Source organism: Oryctolagus cuniculus, chromosome 16 (assembly GCF_051225735.1).
Source record: "Oryctolagus cuniculus isolate XC-2025 breed Fujian yellow rabbit chromosome 16, ASM5122573v1, whole genome shotgun sequence".
Lineage (NCBI taxonomy): Eukaryota > Metazoa > Chordata > Mammalia > Lagomorpha > Leporidae > Oryctolagus > Oryctolagus cuniculus.
Window position 1 is genome coordinate 79,790,749 of NC_142882.1, and position 22,986 is coordinate 79,813,734.

General features: G+C 51.6%; 3 protein-coding genes across 21 annotated transcripts in view; 2 read left to right on the plus strand and 1 right to left on the minus strand.

Moving 5' to 3' along the window:
* The window catches only part of LOC103349477 (peroxisomal ATPase PEX1), a 26,422-nt gene extending 22,375 nt beyond the window's left edge, over window positions 1-4,047 (plus strand). For 3 of the 12 annotated variants that reach the window (XR_016223167.1, XR_016223162.1, XR_016223151.1), the window contains one exon: window positions 2,946-4,047. The gene's annotated coding sequence lies outside the window, so the exon portion shown is untranslated. Of the gene's footprint in view, window positions 1-105; window positions 1,628-2,945 lie in introns of those variants that run through there. The other 9 variants (XR_016223168.1, XR_016223164.1, XR_016223150.1 and 6 more) reach the window with 5 other exon arrangements.
* TMBIM7P (protein lifeguard 1) overlaps window positions 1-9,166 on the minus strand; it is a 24,887-nt gene extending 15,721 nt beyond the window's left edge. Inside the window, exons 1-3 of the mRNA XM_051853345.3 lie at window positions 5,415-9,166; window positions 3,201-3,466; window positions 223-301 (exon numbers count right to left, since the gene is read on the minus strand). Of these exons, the coding sequence (XP_051709305.1) occupies window positions 223-301; window positions 3,201-3,466; window positions 5,415-5,416 (347 nt within the window). The 5' untranslated portion in view covers window positions 5,417-9,166. The remainder of the gene's footprint in view (window positions 1-222; window positions 302-3,200; window positions 3,467-5,414) is intronic.
* A 6-nt stretch (window positions 9,167-9,172) lies between these two features.
* Window positions 9,173-21,804, plus strand: GATAD1 (GATA zinc finger domain containing 1). Of its 8 annotated transcripts, none has more exons than XR_016223140.1 (6): window positions 9,238-9,254; window positions 10,658-11,289; window positions 11,526-11,651; window positions 12,999-13,167; window positions 16,642-16,825; window positions 20,129-21,804. XR_016223140.1 is itself a non-coding variant. In XM_089316172.1 (5 exons), exons 2-5 carry the CDS (start codon window positions 11,041-11,043, stop codon window positions 16,600-16,602), a joined length of 651 nt encoding a protein of 216 aa, XP_089172298.1. In that variant the 5' UTR covers window positions 9,173-9,254; window positions 10,658-11,040; the 3' UTR covers window positions 16,603-16,635. The 8 variants fall into 8 exon arrangements, 4 of the variants coding, with proteins under 4 accessions (XP_089172298.1, XP_089172299.1, XP_051709300.3 ...); XR_016223139.1 differs by having other exon boundaries at window positions 9,240-9,254; window positions 20,315-21,804; XR_016223141.1 differs by having other exon boundaries at window positions 9,240-9,254; window positions 13,002-13,167; window positions 20,315-21,804.
* Window positions 21,805-22,986: the final 1,182 nt, after the last annotated feature.

Here is a 22,986-nt window from a genome sequence, read left to right on the forward strand (position 1 = left end):
GGACACAAACCCTTGCCCAAATGGGATGGTGGCACCAGAGGCAGAGGCTTAGCCCACTAAGCCACAGTACCAGCCCCCCAAATCTTTTCTTTTTTTTTTTTCAAGAAAAATTATGGCCCATGAACGATTAAGAAAAAAGAAGATACATTTTTACTATCAAAATTAAAAAAGATTGAATGTGATGAGGTCACGTTTAATTCCACACCAGGCATGAAAACTCACCAGAAGAGGAACAGGCTGATAATTAACGCAGTGACTAACAACTGAGCTGACAGGATGAGGAACACTTTCACAATGAAAGCTGAGGAGACAGAAGCATTGTTTTTGTTACACAACATCCAAAAGTAAAACTATAACCATAGCGACCTGTGTGATAGCTGGTGAGAGGGAGGATGGGAAGGCAGTGCCGGGTAGCCACGGGTGGAGTGACGACAGAGATGCGGGCCTGCAGAGCCGTTACAGAACACGCAGGCCGGGTGCTTACAGCTGTGTCCCGAGATGTCAGGGCTTGTCTGTGAGAGCACCAGGCTAGGGTATTTAACGCCTTATGGTGTGTGCCCCATCTGCTGGCTCATCCCCCAAACGCCTGCAACAGCCAAGGTCTCCCAAGTAGGTGGCAGGGACTGAAGGCCTGGGCCGCCATCTGCTGTCTCTCAGGGACATGAGCAGGGCGCAGCATTGGAAGCAGAGGTGTGGCTTGAATTCAGGCACTCTGATATGGGACATCGGCATCCCAAATGGTGTCAGACACCTACCCAATAGGTGTGAATCTTTGCGCTCACCAATTGGGAAATGATTTCTTAGATGTGGTACCTAAAGCACAAGCAATGAAAGAAAAAAAAATGCATGTTTTGGATTTCATCAAAAATAAGGGAAAGTGTTTGGCACATTGGTTAGGATGCTGCTTAGGACATCTGCATCCTATCCGTATCACAGTGCCTGGTTCAAGTCCCAGTGCTGCTCCCTGTTCCACCTTCCTACTAACGCACAACCTTGGAGGCAGCAGATCCTGGTTCAGTTGGGTCCTTGCCACCCATGTGGGAGATTCAGATTAAGTTCTGGGCTCCTGGCTTAGGCCTGGCTTGCCTGCTGCAGGCATTTGGGGAGAGAACCAGAGTATGGGAGATCTCTGTTTCCTGTCTCTCTGCCTTTGAAATAAATAAGCAAACATTTAAATCTATAATACCACTTTACACACTTGAGAACGAGCATAATGAAAAAGACAATAACAAGTGTTACCAGGGCTGGCGCTGTGGCAGAGCAGGTAAAGCTGCCGCCTACAGTGCTGGCATCCCACATGGGCACTGGTTCCAGACCCGGCTGCTCCACTTCCAATCCAGCTCTCTGCTATGGCCTAGGAAAGCAGTAGAAGATGGCCCAAGTCCTTGGGCCCCTGCACCCGCGTGGGAGACCCAGAAGAAGCTCTTGGCTCCTGGCTTCGGATTGGCGCAGCTCAGGCTCATGCAGCCAGTTGAGGAATGAACCAGCAAATGGAAGACCTATCTGCCTCTCCTTCTCTCTCTTGTGTAACTGTGACTTTCAAATAAATAAATCCTTAAAAAATATATACTAGATATCATGGAATTGCACACTTAAAAGGGGGCAGTTTTGAAATTTGTAAATTATGTCTGCCTACAACTGCTTCAAAAGATTGTCTTCATAATCTTTGTCTTAAGTCCATTGTCGTAAATCCACTGTCCTGCTAACTTTTCCTTCCCACCCTCAGCACGCTCACCTTTTTATACACTGTATGAGTGTAATATTTAAAAGTGGGGAAGGGCCCACCCTCTGGCCTCTGGGAGAAGCAGATACAAATAATTAACGTCAGTGGGGAGGCTTTACGTAATTTTCAGCTGTCCCACCTCCAGCCTCATGTCCTCAGCTGTGAACTGGTAATAAGATGACTTCACTTAATGAAGTTGTTGTAAAAAAATGCAAGCATAGTTCTCTTGCGCAACACCCATGGAGGGCTAGCATCCGAGGCAGGGGAGACTGACTGCTTCCTGGCATCCAGCCTCTCCAACCTCCTAGGCATCTGACCCAGCTCTTGTTGAGGGTGGCAATGGGTCCAGCTGGAGACGCGGTGGAGGGGGGGGGGTGTGGGACACAGAAAGGGTCAAGGACCTGTCCTTGAAAACTCTTGGCTGTGGCTTCTGGGTTAGCCTTTGAGAGGAGGTCAGATTTGTCTGACTCTGAGGGGGCACTGATCCATGTACAGCACCCCCTCGGAGCTATCAGGGCAGAGCCCCTGTGTTGGCCTTTGTTGTCTCTGGGCTATCTCTCCAGGAGCCATCTCTCCAGGCAAGGGTGAGCTAGCAATGAGGTTCAAAGCTCACAGTCCACCTGAAAGTTGGCCAGGTCCCAAGAAGGCCCGAGAGTGACAGAGTGGACATCAAGGACCTGCAACATTAGCCTTGAACAGCAACCCTTGAACTTATTTCACGAGACAGGAAAAAAAAATAAAACCCTCATTTAAGCTACAGTTTCTTAGCCTTCTATTATTCACTGCTGAATATATTTCCTAACTTTACCGAGTTAACATCTAGGGCATTGAAATATGGTTTTTAAAAACTTAAGCCATGGCGCTATGGCTCACTAGGCTAATCCTCTGCCTGCGGTGCCGGCACCCCGGGTTCTAGTCCGGGTCGGGGCACCGGATTCTGTCCCGGTTGCTCCTCTTCCAGTCCAGCTCTCTGCTGCGGCCTGGGAGTGCAGTGGAGGATGGCCCAAGTGCTTGGGCCCTGCACCCACATGGGAGACCAGAAGGAAGCACCTGGCTCCTGGCTTCGGATTGGCGCAGCGCCGGCTGTAGCGGCCATTTGGGGGGTGAACCAATGGAAGGAAGACCTTTCTCTCTGTCTCTCTCACTGTCTAACTCTGCCTGTCAAAAAGAAAAGAAAACAAAACAAAACTTAAGCCAATATTATGTTATCATCATTTTGTAGGTGAGGAACTTTTACAATCAATGACTAATTCATATTTCCAACAACAACAAAAACAAACCAGAAGCTGTTCACCATGTGTTCGTTTTAGATTTCTGAATGCTCTGGACAGCTTGGGAACAGTCTGTTACAACAGCCCCATGTCACGTTTCAAGATAAATCATGACTGGAAAACATTAAAGACAAAATGAAATCTTTTCCAACAATCCACATTGTGGCAGCATTGAGAACGGCGCTCGTCCTAACCTCTGTTCTCACCTCTGCGGACGTTTCTGTCAGAGAATGGACTGGATGAAGTCCTGTTGCTGCTCTCTGCGTTGGTGTCATCTGAAATTTGTACCACGTAGCTATTCTTTGGCTCGTTGGTCTTGGAGCGTGGATTCCTCTGAGCTTCTTGTGGGTAACTGGAAGTGGAGGGCTTGCCAGATTTGGACTGGACGCTCTTGTCTGCTGCTTTCCGAACCAGATGCTGATAATCTCCGGCACTAAAGTCTATCGGTCCACTTACCTCCACGTCCATCTTCCTGGAGAGGGAGAATGTCAGTCACATCCCTATGATGCTACCTTTACAACTGCAGCATCCTCATAGCATTAGATGATGCTTTCTGAATTTGAACTGCCTTGGCTCAATGCCTACCATGTTGGTGCTTAATAATCACTTGTTGAATGAGTGATGAACAAATACTTTTTAACATGAGGCCTCTAGAATAAAAACACAACCCTGGGGGCCGAGGCCTCTAGAATAAAAACACAACCCTGGGGGCCGGCACTGTGGCGTAGCAGGTAAAGCTGCCTCCTGCAGTGCCAACATCCATATGAGCGCCAGTTTGAGTCCCAGCTGCTCCACTTCCGATCCAGCTCTCTGCTATGGCCTGGGAAAGCAGTAGAAGATGGCTCAAGTCCTTGGACCACTGCTCCCATAAGGGAGACCCAGAAGTAGCTCTTGGCTCTGGATCAGCCCAGATCCAGCTGTTGCAGCCATCTGAGGAGTGAACCAGCGGATGGAAGACTCCCTCCCTCCCTCCCTCCCTCCCTCTCTCTCTCTGCCTCTCTGTAACTCTGCCTTTCAAATCAATCAATCAATCAATAAATCTTTTTAAAAGAATCCTTGGCCGGCGCTGTGGCTCAATAGGCTAATCCTCTGCCTTGCAGCGCCGGCACACCGGGTTCTAGTCCCGGTCGGGGCGCCGGATTCTGTCCCAGTTGCTCCTCTTCCAGGCCAGCTCTCTGCTGTGGCCCGGGAGTGCAGTGGAGGATGGCCCAAGTGCTTGGGCCCTGCACCCGCATGGGAGACCGGGAGAAGCACCTGGCTCCTGCCTTCGGATCAGCGCGGTGTGCCGGCCGCAGCGCACCGGCCTTGGCGGCCATTGGAGGATGAACCAACGGCAAAGGAAGACCTTTCTCTCTCTCTCGCTCGCTCTCTCACTATCCACTCTGCATGTCAAAAAAAATAAAAAATAAAAAATAATAAAAGAAATGCTTAGCAGATCTGGGGTCCCAGATGCCTTACAAAAGGATTCCAAGAAATCTGAAATGCAAAATGATAAATATCTTTATAAAAACAAAATGCAAAAAAAACCTTTAAAATTTCACATTCCTTTAAGCAGGAAAAGATGGGCAACCCAATAAGAAAATGAGAAAAGAACACAAATAGGCAATTCACAAAGGATTTAAAACGGTGAAATGCCACATTTTGTGTAAAAGGTTACAGAGAGAATTCTCAGAGTTGCAAGGGTATGAAGAAATGCACAATCCAGGGCCACCATGGGCCTTGTGTGGGCCCTGCCCTCAGGGGTCTTCTCCTTCACAGAAATAATGGAAACTTCATGTCTGACTTCATTGCCATAAAGGTGAATATAATCCATCTGGATTTGTTTTATGTTATATATTCATCATTGTAGTCCATTTTTCTCTCCTGATATTAGAAGAAATTAAAAATATTCTCATGGCCCCTAAAACTCTCCTGGGCCTGGCCCTGTGCCTGCGGGGGTGAGTCTGCCTGGGATAGCCTCATGGGGGTAAGTTTTTGGGGTAGGGCAATTTAGCAGCATCCATCAAAATTCACAAGTGCGTTATTTGTACCCCCAGTTACATTTTCAGGAATTTGTGTCACACAAATAGACAGAGATACATATATGAGGAAGTTCATGGCATGGTTCATTATTTATGAATGCAGAAAATTTAAAGCAATCCAAGTACCATCAGCATGGAAGTGGTTAAATTAATTTGGCACAGGAAAATGCAGATAAGTATGGACTGGTGTGGAAGGCTGATTGTGATAGACTTTTCAGTTTAGACAAAGAGTGATATTTAGTAAGATCACATTAATGTTTTATACACACACACGCACGCACACACACACAGATTGGGAAGATAGACTACGTCATCTCCAGGGTTGGAGAGGACACTATGAAGTGTACAAACTTTTACAATGAGCAGTTGTTACTTACATAATAACAAAAAAGCACATACATTTTTGAAGAGGAGAGGCAGTCTTTCCCTTTTGGATGAAGCCTGGAGCCCCTCCGAGGAAAGCGATCCTCACTCAACGCAAGGCAGCACTGGGAGAATTCAAACACCCAGGTGGTCTCTCCCCACTGTGTCCTGCACCCCAGCAGGGGAGGGCAGCACGGTGGCCAAAGTGCTCAGAAACAGGACAAAGGGGCAGCCACACTTTCCTCCAGAAACTCCAGCTAACTGGTGCCTGATTCACAAAAGGAGACTCTCACCAGGCTTCTGGGCGCTTGGCTACCCAAAGAACGGGCAGGCGCTGGGGCTGGCAGCAAAGTTCTGAGCGACAGTTAGGGTAGTGGCAGTTGGAGCACGGGGTGGGCTGGGGCTCCTGCTGCCTGGGAGACGGGCTCTTAGGTCCAGCCCCATGTGTGGAGCCTCACATTGGTCAAACAGCTGCACCAGTGCCCTGTGTGCTGCGTGTCAGGGACACCTACGTCCAAATCGCCAAGCCAATGCCATCTCAGCGAACAGGAGGCTCCCAGGGGACCTGGCGTCCTCACAGCCCTGCCCAAACCGTGTCATCTATTTCTCCCAAGCACGATGCTCAGGAAACCACCTGGGGACCCATCAGAGTCCCCACACAATGATTTCAAAGAAGCAAGGCTCACTTAGGACAAGGCGGATGCTGGTTTTTCTGGTGGAGATGGTGATGTTAGTTGTTTCCATGGTGTGGAGAGATCGCTACTGAGGACGGCAGGCCGTGGAGCAGCGGTGAAGGGCCTGACTCTAGCTGCCTGGTGGGAGAAGTCAGATGACTGGGGCCATGGGCAGCTGGTATGAGCCCCTCTTCCTGGGAATTCTAGACAGGGAGAGCAATGTGCGGATGAGGGGTTGATGCTGAGTATGACAGCTACAGGGAAGGGGCGGAGGAGAGGCAGAAGCAAGGAGGAAAGCCCACAGTGGGCTGGAGGGAGCCTGAGCGGGGAGGGTGAGAAATGACTGCATGGTGCGTTTTCATGAGACTTAGCCTTAGTGCAGCCCTGATACTGTCTCAGTAGTGTGTGGGCCAGAGGGTTGGGAGACCCCACAGGAGGTCACCTGTTGAGCTTGCTTTGCACACTGTGCGCCATCTGTTATCTTTGTAAGCTTCAGCAGCTCTGTAATCTGCTGGTACACCGTGCTCTCACAGCTTAGGCACCGTGTCCAGTTTGTGTTGTGCCTCTAAGTTGCCCAGCCCATGAAGAACTGGGGAAGGGACCTGTGCGTGGTAGGGACAAGAGCAGCTGAGTCTGTGATGGAGGTGCCTGTTTCCACCTGCTGGCCTCCGCGTTGCAGCCTGGCCAACAGTAAATGTCTCCCTTTCTGCTTCCTTCATATTTCTGAGTCCATCCTTTGGTGGGTAGGTGGTCTCAGGTGGGCTTCCTTCCCACAGGAGGAGGTTAGCAGAGGGGGAAGGAAGGAAGAGCTACAAAGGGAACAGCTATGGTTTTTTTTTAATATTTATTTATTTGAAACAGTTACACAGAGAGAGGAGAGGCAGAGAAAGAAGAGTCTTCCATCTGCAGGTTCACTCCCCAGTTGGCCACAATGACCAGAGCTGCGCTGATCCGAAGCCAGGAGCCAGGAGCTTCTTCCAGGTCTCCCACGCGGGTCCAGGGGCCCAAGGACTTGGGCCATCTTCTACTGCTTTCCCAGACCGTAGCAGAAAGCCGGATTAGAAGTGGAGCAGCCAGGATTCGAATCAGTGCCCATAAGGGATACCGGCACTGCAAGCGGTGGCTGTACCCTCTATGCCATAGCTCCGGCCCCGAGGGGTCAGCTATGTTTAAGGCTTTGGGACATTTGGGTGGGTCTGAACCTGATTCTCAAAAGATGGCTAGGTTTCAGACCTGAAGCCTTGGGAGGAAGCACACTCCAGGCAAGGACAACGTCCTGAGCCAAGGCCCCAAGTGGAGCCAAGAACACAAGCTCCACACGGAAAGTGCCAGTTGCCTGGTCAGGTTGCGACATGGAAGGTGTGGGAGAGAGGGCGCCTTGTAACCTCCTGAGGCAGGAGAGGAAAGGTTGATGAGAATGACCTCTACCCTTGGCTTTTTTTTTTAAGATTGACTTATTTATTTGAAAGAGTTACAGAGAAGGAGAGAGGCAGAGGCAGAGAGAGAGAGAGCAAGAGAGAGATCCATCCACTGATTTGCTCTCAAAATGGCTGCAATGGCAGGGGCTGGACCAGGCCAAAGCCAGGAGCCAGGAGCTTCATCCAGGCCTCCCACGTGGGTGGAGGGGCCCAGGGACTTGGACCATCCTTCTGTGCTTTCTCAGGCACAGTGACAGGGAGCTGGATCAGAAGTAGAGTGACCGGGACTTGAACCAGTGCCCACATGGGATGCTGAGGCTGCAGGCAGCGACTTCACCCACTACGCTGCAGTGCTGGCCCCACCTAGGCTGGCAGCCCTGACCCTTCCTGCAGGTGCTCAGGTTTTACAGCATCTTTCCTGTCCAGGTCCCACCGTCTCTGTATTTGTGGGTGTTTATCGGCAACTCAAGTTAATTGCATTTCTGTATTTTGGGGGAAAAATTAACCTGATTTAAATGATTCTGTGTCAGGAGTGTGAAAAGTGACTTGACCACAGTGTCTCATTGTGGGCTATGGTTTGGGTGTGTTCCTCAAAGCCACGTGTAAGAGACCTGACTGCCGATGTGATAATACTAAGTATTAATCCTCTGTCCCTCTCAGGGTGTGCATTAGCAGGAAACTAGAATCAAGTGTGAACTGGGATTCGAATCCATGGACTTCTCTATGGAATGTGAGTGTCCCAAGTGGCACCATAACCACTGGACCAAACTCCCACCCGTGTCGGGTCCCTCCCTCCCTTCCTTCGTCTAACAAATTATTTTATTAATTAATTTATTTGTTGTGCTATTTGAGAGGCAGAGAGAGCACAAGAGAGAGTAAGAGAGAATCTTCCATCTGCTGGTTCAATCCACAAATGGGTGCAACAGCCAGAGATGGGCTGATCTGAAGTCAGGAGCCAGGAGCTTCCTCCAGGTCTCCCACGTGGGTGTCAGCATTTGGACCATCTCTGTAGCTTTTTCCAGGCACATTGGCAGGGAGCCGGACTGGAAGTGGAGCAGCCAGGACTTGAACCAGCACCCACATGGGATGTCTGCAAACGCAGGCAGCAGCCCTACCCACCACACCACAGTGCTGGCCCAGGTTCTGTGTCTTGGTCTGAGAATTAAACTAACAAGATTAACAGGAGAAAAGTATCACATTTTATTTCATATTTTATGTGCACAAGAAACGTTATGAGGAAATAAAGAAGACTAATAGAGGCTGTTAGACCCTGAAACTTATATACCCTTTAAACAAAGAATGATCAATTGTGGGACAGAGCAGGTTGGGGGAAGGCTAGTAAACTGTGGGACCATGACTAGGAAATACACAGGGGAAACCAGGGGAGAATAGGGTTGCAAACTGTAGTGAGGTTTGGTTTGTGGATTCAACTCAGCATCAGCTCTGTCTCTGACAACAAGAATATTCTCTTCCTGGAACAGGGAGCACTTGATGCCACTCCATTGCTTTCAACCCCAAATAGTCAGCACATCAAGATGGCTTATCGGGCAAGGGCGTGCTCTGAGCCTCTCAGTGTTGCTCTGACCTTCGCCACTGCTCTCCGCGCCTCCTTCCCCTAACACCCAGGGGTGGCATTTCCTTTTACTGTTGGTGAGACAGACTTAGAGTGAAGATGACTGAGCCACAACCCTTTGTGCTCCAGCACCCTGCCCGGAGGCGGTGTCCAGAGAAGCTGTGATGGCCGTGGTCTGAGTTGCAGCTCTTCCATTGATCATCAATTAATAGTAAGCAAGGGTTGTAACTCACTCCAGGGTTGTTGTAGGTCCCCAGCCATTGCACTCCAGGTTCTTGCCCCATGTGAGAAAGAACTCTAAGCAGAGACGTGAGTGCAAGAAAGAGAGCAGAATTATGGAAAGAGGTGGAGAGTACACATTCAGGTGTGAAGGAGAGATGGGTGCCATGAGGAAAATCTAGTGCCCCCCTCAGTCTAGCAGTCCCCTTTATTGAGTAGCAGGTGACGCCCTAATCGAATGCACAAGTGGGGTGGGGCTCCGCGTGTGTGCTGTCCTCTGGGAAGCTTTCATGGCATCTCCACGTGGCGCTCAGTGTACACTTACCTGTCCTGGCGTCTTTGTGCAGGAGGAGGCTGTAGTGCATGGTGGGAAAGCACGTGTACTGAACTGCATGCGGGGGGCGGAGTCAGGGGTGCTGGGCTAGAGACTGAAACTGTTGGACACCCCTCAGCCCCTTGGTTCCCTGACTGCCTGCCCAGCCCACACCAATGAGCACTAAATAAGACCATCTCCTGATGTCACAGTTCCAATAGATGCCCCCGCCCACAGCTATTTTTTAAGATCTTGCCAGCGATACCACATTTAGGAAACCCAGGATCATGAAGAGGGTGTGTATCCACTGTTCAGCCAAGTGAGGCTCCTTTCTCTTGGAGGCCTGCACTGACCAGCGTTCTTAGAGAGGTGGCTTCTCTGGGCCGTGCCGCAGGTTAAGCCACCACTTGCAGCACCTGCCTCCCATACTGAGCACTGGTTGGAGGCCCAGCTGCTCTGCCTCCGATCAAGCCTCCTGTTAATGCACCTGGGAAAGCAGAAGATGGTCCAAGTATATGGGTGGCCGCTACCCACGTAGGATACCGGGATGGAGCTCCGGCATCCTGGCTTCAGCCTGGCCCAGCCCTAGCTGTTGTGGCCAGCTGTTGATTCTCCAGTGTGGTCCTGGGTCTGCAAGGTTGCAAAACTGTTTCCCAACAACAGGAAGTTAGTTGTTCACCTTGTCTACCCTCTCACTGGTATAGTATTCAGAGGCTAGAGGGCAGACAAATGGCGTCATCGCACAATGGCTAAGCACTGTGTGCATGTCACCTCAGGCTTGGAAATGTCCCTCTTAACATCTGATACCTAAATGTCCATGAATAGAGCCCACATAAACAAAAGCAATGGGGAAGGGAGGGAGGCAACTGATAAATTTAATTTATTTTCAACTGACAAATTTTTACAGAAGGGTCCTGATTCAGATTGCCAGGTTCAACAAATAAAAATACAGGACTCCAGATAAATTTGAATTTAAGATCGACTACTACTGCATGGGATGTAGTCACACTAAAAAGTTATTCTTTTTTTAATGTGAAATCCGAATTTTACCGGTCATCGTGTATTTTGCTCCCCAATGGCAGGCCTTCTTAAACCAAAAAGCTTGAGGCCCGCTCCCCCTAGCGACAGCAAGCTGAACTGCAGAGAGCCCCACTTCCTGCGGGGCAGCACTTCCGGCCAGGGGCTCTGGCTGCCTGCGCGTCGCCCCGCCCCTGGCCGGAAGCCGCTGGGAGCCGCGGCCCGGCTGCCCTCGCTGGCCAAGCCCCGCCGGTTCCCCGGGCCTGGTGCTGCGTGCGGAGCCGGCGGGACGCGCGTCCAGAGGGGAGCGGCCCGGGCCCGGGCCCTGCGTGGGCAGCCCGGCATCCTCGCCCTCGCCTGGAGTGGCGGACCGACCAGCGGGCGGCCGGGGCCGGCGGCCGCCATTCCCGTGTCGCTGCGCCCTCGGGGGCCGCCGGAGCCGGCAGCCATGCCGCTGGGCCTGAAGCCCACCTGCAGCGTCTGCAAGACCACGTCGTCCTCCATGTGGAAGAAGGGCCCGCAGGGGGAGATTCTCTGCCACCACTGCACGGGCCGGGGCGGCACGTCCGGCGGGGGCGCCGGCGCGGGGCCGGCCGGAGCGACTGGGGGCGGCGGCGGCGGCGGCTTCGGCGCGACCACCTTCGCCAGCACGTCGGCCGCCCCTCCGCAAAGCAACGGCGGCGGGGGCGGCAAGCAGGTGAGCTCGGCGGCCCGTCCCCCCGCCCGACTGCAGCTCCCGGTAGAAGGGCGCGAGGAAATCCCGAGCCCTGCGCAGCCCCCCTGGGTGACGAGGCCGAGCGAAGGCTGCGGGGTCAGGTGCGGGGGCGGCGGCCGCGCCCGGGGCCTTCCTGGGCTCGGAACGCGGCGCAGCAGGGAGAGGTAAATGGACGCAGGGGAGCGGGCTCCTGGTAACTGCGTGCTTTGTTTACGCAGAGTAAGCAGGAAATCCACCGGCGGTCTGCTCGGCTGAGAAACACTAAATACAAATCCGCTCCAGCGGCCGAAAAGAAAGTGTCCACCAAAGGCAAAGGGAGAAGGCATATTTTTAAATTGAAAAACGTAAGTCGCGCGTGGACGGTGCCCCTGGCGCGGCGTTGCGTGTGCGCGCACCGTGCGTCCTGCCTCTGCCTGCGGGTCTCGCCGCTGCGCCCGCGCTCTGCCCTGGGAGCCCGCAGGTGGTTCTGGGGAGAGCCCAGGCTTCTGCACACGGTGGCCTCTGCTGCAGGGGGGTTGAGTCTAAAAGGGCCGGCAGTGTGGCTGTCAGTTGGGAGGGCGTGCTGCTCGGAGTCGGGGCTGCTCCACCTGCATTGATGGCAGGACTAGGGCTGGGATGACGGAACCCCGGAGTCAGGAACTCCATCCTCCCGTCCCACGTGGGTGGCAGGGACCCAGACACTTGAGCCGTCGCCTGCTGCTTCCCAGGAAGCTGGAAACAGGGGAGCAGCTGAGGCTGGAGCTGGCACTCGGATACGGCATGGCCGGTCCCGCTGCAGCTTAACCTGAGCTGTAGCACACGCCCATTTTTTTAATTTTAAAGAACTGGACTGTGTTCTCTCTGATGAGTTCATTATCTGTGTCTGCATTCCAACCAACGTGGATTTGGAGAGGCGGTTTCTGTGTGGCATAGAAGCATCTGTTTCCGTGTTTCGGCGTCAGGCAGGCATTCAGCGGTTGGTGGAAGGTGGTGGATTCCTAAGAATGCCCAAGAAAGCCCTAAAGCTTTAGTTGAGGCTGGCTGCACAGTTGCTGCCCCTGAGTGTTGTCGCCAGCTCCATAGTTGGGACGGAAAAGGTGTCCAGGAGATTCGGACTCTGAATCCGCTGCACTGTTTTTATAACTTATGTTCTTTTTATTTATTTATTTATTTTTGACAGGCAGAGTTAGAGAGAGAGAGAGACAGATAGATAGACAAAGACAAAGGTCTTCCCTCCGTTGGTTCACCCCCAAATGGCTGCTACAGCCAGCGCGAGTGCGCTGTGCTGATCCGAAGCCAGGAGCCAGGTGCTCCTCCTAGTCTCCCATGCGGGTGCAGGGCCCAAGCACTTGGGCCATCCTCCCCTGCCTTCCCGGGCCACAGCAGAGAGCTGGCCTGGAAGAGGGGCAACCGGGACAGAATCCGGCGTCCCGACCGGGACTAGAACCCGGGGTGCCGGCGCCGCAGGCAGAGGATTAGCCTAGTGAGCCGCGGCGCCGGCCTGTAACGTACGTTCTGTTGTGCTCAGGCTGCTGGAGCCAGTCCGTGGTTGTGGTGGGTGTGTATGAATCCGGAAGGGCTTGTGTCAGTGGCGGCAGCAGAGGCGGAAGCTCTGAGAGTTCCTCTGCAGTTTGAGCCCCGTGGTAGCACCCAGGCTGCGTGACCGCGCCGCCCAGGCATCGGGTGCCATTCTGTTGCTGTTCTGTCCCCAGCAGCAAACGCTAGTGTTCCTCAAGCCACGGACCCTCGCGTACGGCTGGAAAATGCTTGTGCACAGACGTGTTGTGAGCCTACTGACGTTGACGTTTTCGCTTTCCATAGCCCATCAAAGCTCCCGAGTCGGTCTCCACCATAATCACTGCAGAGTCCATCTTCTACAAGGTGAGCTCCGGGGGCGTGGCATTTCGGGGCCTGAGTGCTGACCGAGGGCGCGGTGTGGGAGGTGACGCTTTGTCCTGACCCACGTGCACGGAGCCCTAGGCAGCTCAAGTGGCTCTGCCCTTCGAGTATACTTTTTCTTGTTAGCCCACAATCTGTATGGCTAAAAACAAGTCTGTATGCAGACAAACACCTCTATTTCCAGCGTTTCATACATTGCTAATAGTGCAGAGAGTGGCCAGCGTCTAATGCCTGCGTGCTCGTGCTCTGTGTCGGTGCTGAGCTTTATTTCAAGGTCTGCTCTACGGGCTGGGTGTTGTTACCCTTGCTTTATGAATGAGCACCCTAGGCACAGAGAGGCGTACTAACTTGTGTTAGGTCACGCAACCCAGCGAGTGAAATGCCAGCGCCTGACCGCACACCTCACAGTGTTAGCAAGTGGCTGCGCGACTGTGCTAGGACCAGACTGTTCCTTCCTGTATAGAAGAGGGGCCATAGATGGTAACCGTCTTGTCGGTCGAGTGAGCTCACGGATATTCAGCATTTAACAGGGTAAACCCTCCCATCTTCAAACCTCTCCATACTTTCCTTGCTGGACGAACAAGGACTTGATGGTCAAGTCCAGGATCCCCGGGAATTGTGATAACAGGTCCCACCTGCCCCTCCACCAGTGTCTTTGTGACGTGTGTCTCAGTGGAGAGTCGCGGGGGACTCGCCATCCCAAGTGTCAGTACTTGAGCAGTATGCGTTGAACAGTCATGGAAGCGCACGGCCCAGTGAAGCGTCTCGAGGGAGCCACGTGGGACCCGTCCGGGACGATGGCCCAGGGTGGTGAAGTGAGCTCCCTGGAGCATGCTGGGAGAGAGGCTCTGCAAGCTTGGGGCACTGTGTTGTGTGGATGCCTTTTTTCTCTCCCAGCAAGCAAGGGGACGCCTTAGCTCAAGTGGCTCAGGCGTGTTTGTTGTGACATACGTGTCCTCAGCGCATGCCATTAAATCACTTGCCGTGTGCTGTTGGACTCGGTGTCACTGAGACGTCGTCTTGGCATCTCATTTCCACTTTCACACTACTACATATTTTGGATGAAGAGTCATGCACGTGTGTTTGAGGGCCTGTGCTAAACCAGTGCAGTCATTTGTAATTCGGGAGTAGTGATTATACCGTGGACAAAGCATTAGGTGACTTAGAACTTGCCAGTGGTGGCTGGGAGAGAGGACCAGCTGATGATGGTCGTGAGCCATCAGTAGCAGGCCCACTCGCGTTGCCTGAACCGTCATCATGGTCCAGACGTGACAGTCCCTCTCAGACCCTGGGTTAGGGGCATGCTGGGAGAGCACAGGCCTGTCGGCCATTCCTGTTGCAGCTCGGTTACTGCGGGTCTTCAGATCTTGTTTAGGGGGAGGCACATACGCCAGCCTCTGTTCCAGAGAACACAGTGATGAACCTCACTCCGTTGGTGTGAGTGAGGACGGTGTGACCTGTTGAGCACTGCACACACGTGAGGGAGCTCTGAGTGTCAAGGGTTTAGAGCAGCCATTGTGGATATCCAGAGATGAGACGAGGGACTGGCATGTGGCACCACAGTTCAGCCGGCACTCGGGATTCCGGTAGCCTGTATCAGAGTGCCTGCTTCTGAGACCTGGCTCCTCTGTTTCTGATCCAGTTTTCTTCAGTGCACACCCTGGGAGATAGCAGGTGATGAGACCAGATAAAGCTCCTAGCTCCTGGTTTCAGCCTGGCCGTGGGCTGTTGGTGGCCATTTGACGAGTGAACCAGTGGGTGGAAGATTTTCTCTCTCTTCCCTTACTCCTATTTCAAATAAAAATGAAAACAAATTTAGCAACTTGTAAAAAGATTTATTTATTTGAAGTCAGTTATAGAAAAGGAGAGGCAGAGAGCGCAAGTGAGCGCATGCTTCCATCCACTGATTGACTCCCCAAATGGCCACAACAGCCAGGACTGGATCAAGTCAAAGCCAGGAGCTTCATCCAGGTCTCCCACGTGGGTGCAGGGGCCCAAGCACTTGGGCCACCCTCTGCTGTTTTCCCAGGTGCATTAGCAGGGAGCTGGATTGGAAGTGGAACAGCTGGGACTTGAACCAGTGCCCATATGGGATGCAGGCGCTACAGGTGGCATGTTTTTTTTAAGATTTATTTATTTGAAAGAGTTACACAGAGAGAGGAGAGGCAGAGAGAGAGAGAGGTCTTCCATCTGCTGGTTCACTCTCCCAATTGGCCGCAACCGCCGGAGCTGTGCCAATCCCAAGCCAGGAGCCAGGAGCTTCTTCTGGGTTTCCCATGCAGGTGCAGGGGTCCAAGGACTTGGGCCATCTTCTGCTTTCCAAGGCCATAGCAGAGAGCTGGAGTGGAGGTGGAGCAGTTGGGACTAGAACCAGCGCCCATATGGGATGCCGGCGCTTCAGGCCAGGGCTTTAACCCGCTGTGCCACAGCGCTGGCCCCTACAGGTGGCATCTATCTGCTGTGCTACAGCATCAGCCCCTAAATAAAAATTTTAAGGAGAGATTGTTTGATTGAAGAGCCAGGGAAGAAGATGTGAGTGGAAGGCAGAGGTGTAGGAAGCATTAACACAGGATGTGTGTAGCTGCGTTAGTCGTATATAACATGGATAAGACACAAGGCCTTGAATGCCAGAAATGCCAGTAGTTGCAGCGTGGGGTGATGTGAAACACAGAGAGCAGAGGCGATGGGCAGCAGCAAGTTTAGGAAATGGACAGTACGTTGAGGGTAAACATGTCCTGGAGATATTACTGTCGCAAGAGTTTCTGTCATTCCTTTGGTTTGAACTGAATGGTATCTGTTTCCTTGGAGTAGGTGGTTGGGGTGGGAGGTGTGCAGGTCTGTTCTCAGAGGTACGCGCTGGTGTCCGGGCAGCGCAGAGAGGCCAGGGTGCTGACCCAGGAGCTGCGGCTGCAGTGTCCCCCTCAGAGCCCTTAGCGGGTCTCGGCCTTTCCGCAGCACCATGACTGTGGCACTGTGGGGGCGGCCCAGCACCCAGGTGGCCCTCCCCGCGGCCGTGGTCTGTGGCTGTCAGCGAGGGCTCCTCCATGTGCCGGGCGTTCTGGCCGCCACGGAGGGTGCTGGGGATGCAGGAGGATGTGCAGGGTGGCGGTGGAGGGCGTGTGAAGTCTGTGCCTCGGGTTTGCTCTTGCTGTGAACCTAAAACTGCTCCCAGCAAATGAAGGCTGCTTTTCTTCAAGGCAGCACTGCTGTGATGCAGCGTCAAAGCACTTGTTTGGATGAACTCTGTTCCAGATGCAGATGATCACATGTGCCTTGCATGTCTGTTTCTGATTTCTTTAAATCATTTTAGAATTGGTTTCAAGCATATACACATTGACGCTGGACCATCTCCAAGACCTTTTGTTGACCACTTTAAACTTCGATGGTAAGGCAGGCCTCACTGATTCAGAGCTGTGATGCTGTTCTTCCGTGATGGGATGCTCCTCTTTCTCCCAGGGTGTGTATTACCAAATTGGCGACGTGGTTTCTGTGATTGATGAGCAAGATGGAAAGCCCTACTACGCTCAGATCAGGGGTTTCATCCAGGACCAGTACTGCGAGAAGAGTGCGGCTCTGACGTGGCTCATTCCCACTCTCTCCAGCCCCAGAGACCGGTTTGATCCTGCATCCTATATCATAGGTGAGTTTGACACTCAGAACAGCTTCTTGAACTTGGCTAAGTCTCCAGTATTATACGAAAGAGTGCATTAGTCTTTTTTGGGCGGTTGTGACAAAATACCACAGACTGGGTGGCTTAAGCAGTGGGAATTTGGTTTTCCACTGTTCTGGAGTCTGGAATTCAAGATCCAGGTGCAGCCAGGGCTGGTTTCTGGGGAAGGCTTCCCTCCTGGCTTATAGGTGATTTTTTTTTTTTTAATTTATTTATTTGAAAGAGTTATAGAGAGGTGGAGACAGAGAGATCTTCCATATACTGGGTCACTCCCCAGATGGTTGCAACGGCTGGAGCTGAGCTGATCAGAAGCCAGGAGCTTTTTCCGGGTCGCCCGTGTAGGTGCAGAGGCCCAGGTCCCCGGGCCATCCTCTGCTGCTCTCCCAGGTGTGCTAGCAGGGAGCTGGTTCAGAAGTGGAGCAGCCAGGACTCGAACCAGTGCCCATTTGAGATGCTGGCGCTGCAGGCTGGGCTTTGTCAGTGCGCCACAGCACTGGCTGTAGGTGAATGCTTTGTTGCCATGTCCCCTCAGGGTTTCCTCTGTGTGTGCACGTTGTGGGAGAGCTCCTGTCAGATGAGGGTCCTGCTCCTGTGACTTCGTTTCACCTTAGTTACCTCCTGGAAGGTCCCAGCTCCAAAGGCCATCATGTTGAGGATTAGGGCTTCCCCACGGGATTTTGTGTGGGGACACAGCAGTCGGCACCAGCAACAGAAACGCGGGAGCATCGCTGAGTACAAAGAAAGAGGGCCGTGCAGAAGGAGCGAGGGGCATTTAATGGAGCTGAGGTTTGAGGCCATCAGCTGTTCCAGTCAGAGCAGCGTCATCTACCCAGAAGTGATGTGGACGGGACTTTCCTGAGTGGCCCGGGTGTACCGAAAGAACTTACTGCTGAGGAACTAGGATGTCTGAGTTTCTTGTAAACATACGTTCAAAAATAATTTTAAAGGGGCCGGTGCTGTGGCATAGCAGGTAAAACTGCCGCCTGCAGTGCTGGCATCCCATATGGGTGCCAGTTCAAGTCTTGGCTGTTCCACTTCTGATCCAGCTCTCTGCTATGGCCTGAGAAAGCAGTAGAGGATGACCCAAGTCCTTGGGCCCCTAAACCCATGTTGCAGCCACCTGGGGAGCGAACCAGTGTATGGAAGACTTCTCTGTCTCTACCTCTGCCTCTGCCTCTCTGTTAACTCTGCCTTTCAAATAAATAAAAAAAATCTTTAAAAAAATATTAGTTTTTGAAAGAACTATTCCAGTTATTTCTGAAATATTACAGGGGGTCCGTAGGTGTCCCCCTGTGTGTGGCACATGTCATCCTAGATATCCTTTTGGAGCATATCACTGTTGACAGTTGAAATGTCAGCTCCTGCACTTTTATGAAGTTCAAGGCTGCTAAGAGACTGATGATGGTTTTTGACGTAGACTTAAACAAAGTTATTGATTAATACAAGTTTGGAAGTATTCAGATTTTTTTAAGATTTATTTTAGGGGGCCAGCGTCGTGGCTCACTTGGTTAATCCTCTGCCTGCAGCGCCAGCATCCCATGTGGGCGCCGGGTTCCAGTCCCGGTTGCTCCTCTTCCAGTCCAGCTCTCTGCCATGGCCTGGGAGGGCAGTGGAGGATGGCCCAGGTGCTTGGGCCCTGCACCCGCATGGGAGACCAGGAGAAGCACCTGGCTCCTGGCTTCAGATTGGCGCAGCGCCGGCCGTGGCGGCCATTTGGAGAGTGAACAACGGAAGGAAGATCTTTCCCTCCCTTCCTCCCTCCCTCCCTCTCTCTCTCTCTCTCTCTGTTTATAACTCTGTCAAATAAAATTTAAAAAAAAATTATTTTATTATTTATTTGAAAGAGTTATAGAGAGAGGTAGAGACAGAGAGGTCTTCCATCCGCTGGTTCACTCCCCAGATGGCTGCAACGGCCAGAGCTGAGCTGATCCAAAGCCAGGAGCCAGGAGTCTCTTCTGGGTCTCCTACATGGGTGCAGGGGCCCAAGGACTTGGGCCACCTTCTACAGCTTTCCCAGGCCGTAATAGAGAGCTAAATTGTAGAGGAGCAGCCAGGACTCGAACTGGTGCCCATATGGGATGCTGATGCTTCAGGCCAGGGCTTTAACCTGCTGCGCCACAGCGCAGGCCCCAGTATTCAGATTTGCAAAAGTTAATCCTGGGGCCAGTGCCATGGCTCACTGGTTAATCCTCCTGTGGCGCCGGTATCCCACATGGGCACCAGGTTCTAGTCCTGGTTGCTCCTCTTCCAGTCCAGCTCTCTGCTGTGGCCCGGGAAGGCAGTGGAGGGTGGCCCAAGTGCTTGGGCCCTGCACCCGCATGGGAGACCAGGAGGAGGTGCCTGGCTCCTGGCTTCAGATCGGCACAGCGCCGGTCATAGTGGCCATTTCAGGGGTGAACCAACGGAAGGAAGACCTTTCTCTCTCTCTCTCACTCTCACTGTCTAATTCTATCTCAAATAAATAAATAAAAATTTTTTAAAAAGTTAATCCAAGCCGGCGCCGCGGCTCACTAGGCTAATCCTCCGCCTGCGGCGCCGGCACACCGGGTTCTAGTCCCGGTTGGGGCGCCGGATTCTGTCCCGGTTGCTCCTCTTCCAGTTCAGCTCTCTGCTGTGGCCCGGGAGTGCAGTGGAGGATGGCCCAAGTCCTTGTGCCCTGCGACCCGCATGGGAGATCGGGGGTGGGTGGTGGGGGCCTGGCTCCTGGCTTCGGATTGGCACAGCGCGCCGGCTGTAGTGCCTATTTGGGGGGTGAGCTAGCGAAGGGAGGACCTTTCTCTCTCTCTGTCTCTCACTGTCTGACTCTGCCTGTCAAAGAAAAAAAGTTAATCCTGAACTTCTTAGTTTTCCTCTAATTACTATGCATTATCTTTCCATTCTAAGGAAAGAAACGTGTAGATGATTTCTCAGAACAGCAGGGACAAGTAATCAGCACTGTCACTCAGCTGCGGTTACATTAGACACAGCAGTGGCCTTTGCTTCAGTGGAGCAGAACCCAGCAGGGTAGAGGGTGCCTCCCCTGCCTGGTCCCGAGGTGCACGCATCACAGGCAGCCTGTCTGCGCCCAGCACCTCCACCTTCGGCAAGGTCCCTAATCTCTGTCTTGCCTCACTTTCCTCCCGTGGGAAATGGGAGCAGCGCTAGTGCCTCCCTCAGGGATGTGCTGTGGAGACCTGAGACTGACTTAGAGCAGTGTGGCATCTAGCACTAAATGCCGTCCCCAGTGCGCAGTGTCGTGTTCAGAATCTGCTCTCTGTTGACTCACTGTTTTAGGGAGAAGTCAGCTCCTTACACGGTTAAAAGAGAAAAAATGGAGAGTAAATGCAGAGCAGTGCCCGTCCCACGGTCTGATGTCAGGTCCCCCCAGAGAGCGTTCTCTAAGCGTCGAGGAACTTCATCATGTTACGAAGATTGTGTATGTACAAAAGTGCATGTGCTCTTTCATTGGCTGCCTTCTAGGGCCAGAAGAAGACCTCCCAAGGAAGATGGAATACTTGGAGTTTGTTTGTCATGCACCTTCTGAATATTTCAAGTCACGGTCATCACCTTTTCCCACGGTTCCTACCAGACCTGAGAAGGGCTATATATGGACTCACGTCGGACCTACTCCTGCAATAACTATCAAGGAAACGGTTGCCAACCATTTGTAGTTGGAAACTTGCAGTGGGAGGGCGCCAGTTGGGAAGCCACAGCCCACGTCAGAGGGCCTGGGCCCAAGGCCTGGCTCCCCTCCGCATTCCAGCTTGCTGCTAATGTGCACCTTGGGAGGTAGCAGGTGATGTATCCAGCACTTATGTCCCTGCCACCCGTGTGGGAGACCCAGGTGGAGTTCCGCACTCCTGGATGTGGCCTGGCCCAGCCCTGGCACTGCAGGCATTTGGAGAGAGAGCTGGCAGGTGGGAGCTCCCCCCTTTGCCTGTCTCTCTGTGTGTGTGTCTCTGTCTCTCGATAGGAAAAAAATAATTAGAACTGGATTTCCAGTTATCTTGTACTCATATTATTACAAGATAATGCCATATGTTTCTTAAATGAAATTTTTAGCTGGAAAAACGAGTAAGTTACAGTTTTTTTCCCTACTACCCGATAATCATTATCATCTTCATTGCTGGTCATTTAAAGAATTAAGAGGAATAGAAAATAATGGACTGTATTTGAGGTTAAATACTACCTTCTGTATGTGTGTTTTCACAGGCAAGGTCTGTAAAGCCCAGGGAGACCATTGACAGCAGGTAGTTTCAATTTTTTTCTCCATAATTTATTCCTAGAAACTCATAAAATGGGATTGTATTTTTCTACAAGAACAAAATATTATGGTTTAGATTTCTGACCAGCGTCTTGGCCACGTAAAGTGTAGCTGTGACCAATAGTGTCCATCATCAAACCACGCAAGCCTTATTCTGTGATCTAGAATGGATTTTTGGCTGCTTCAGCCATGAGTTAAGTGACTGGTGGGTGATTTTATTAGTCCAGTCTTTTTTAAACTTGTATCTGCTTCTGTTGCAAACAGGCACTGTCAGTCCTATAGTGAAACCATTTGCTGTGGACTCAGCCTGGACCGGACAGGCCTGTACAGAAGTGTCCAGAATTCAGCTGCAGGTCTTAGTTCACGTGCAGGTCGATTAAGTAGAGGAACAGCATGGGTATAGTGGGAAACGGGGTGCCACACACGTGCCTCTACTATCCCAGTTTAACCAGTGTTTTTCAGTCCTGGAAAATTGGTCAGGGTCTCATCTGATCATAACAATTTTGAGCTGAGGCACCATTCAACTGTTACCCTTTCTGCCCTGGTTGGTTTGTATTTTGGGAAGAAGCAACTGTAGACAGCTCTGTGTATATAGGTGCATTTCTGTTCATAACAGCTAGAGTAAAATTGACTGTAAATACCTTTGTATATAATTTCCTAAATGCTGTTGTTCACAATTTTGGATTAAAATGTGTTTTTCACCAAATGTTTACTTTGGACTTATTTTGATTACTTATTTCATTTAAATACCTTAAATAGAACTTTCTTCCAAATATCGTGTAAATAGGAAACCCAGTGTTGTAGTCCTTAGAATTTGTAGTAAATAAACTCATCATTGGTAAGTACTTGGTGTAGATAAATTCATCATCACTAACTAATAAAATTTAGGGAATTCAAAGAAGGGCTGATTGATAAAATGAACAGTTAATGTATTTGTGAAAATAAGGACATTGAGAAAAGCCATGTGTGTCGTAGGGTGGGAAGTGGCCTACAGGTCGGCAGACACGTGCAGTGCCTTCTAAGATCAGGATGCGTCTGCTTCCTTCCTTAGCAGTCCAGGGTGCTCCCGTGGCTTCCTGCCCATCCCTGGGACGGCACAGTCTGCATCCCCAGCCTCGTCTCCCTCTTCCCCCGCTGTTGCCCTGTGCACCCTCGCCTCCTGGCTCTGTGCCCTTGTCCTGTTGGTCCTTCCCGCTTCACCGCAGGTCTTTGGCATTTTAGTTGATAACTGGTTCATATAAATTTAGCTTTAACGTGAAATTCCACTGAAAATAGTCAAGTTTAATTTCAGATGGCTACAATCTGGGTTAGTATTAGGTTTTTTGACAGATTATTTTAACATTGTTTTTTAAGCTATTTAAATAGTTTTCTGATCTTGTGAGTATTTGAAAACATTCCAAACAATACCTGTTCTTGGCTATGAAAGGCTTTCCCAGGACTGATGAGTGGTCCACAGGAAGTTCGAATCACAGTGCCATTTCAGCTGTAAGTAGGTGGACTCCTGTGAACCGCGGTGAGAGTGTTATTTAATGCATGTGTGTAGTGTTTATCCATGCGTCTCTTTCTACAGAAGGTTATACTGTGTGCTCAGAATGGCGTTTCTGTCACAAACCACAACAGGGAGAGGCACTTTCTGGATTTCATTTGGTTGCCCTGGGCACGTTAAAGAATTGTGCTTGCCTCTTCCTTCCTGACAGATGTGGAGCCATGCATGTGTACGTCCTTGGAGGAGAATGCTTAAATTGCAATGCGCTGTGGAATGGAATGGCATACAGCCATGCAAGGTGAAAGCTGTCCATGGCGGAAGGGGCCCCGTTGGAAGGAGGAGAAGCGGAATGTGGAGCTGCCTGCGGGGTGTCAGCGGGAATGGGCTTTGGAGCTATGCTTT

Bases quoted from the DNA above. Each gene is read 5' to 3' on its own strand.
- GATAD1 (XM_051853340.3), top strand. From the start codon at position 11,041: ATGCCGCTGGGCCTGAAGCCCACCTGCAGCGTCTGCAAGACCACGTCG. The intron at 11,652-13,107 runs GTAAGTCGCGCG...CGCTTTCCATAG, and splicing joins ATATTTTTAAATTGAAAAAC to CCCATCAAAGCTCCCGAGTC. The intron at 16,826-20,128 runs GTGAGTTTGACA...TCACTGTTTTAG, and splicing joins TCCTGCATCCTATATCATAG to GGAGAAGTCAGCTCCTTACA.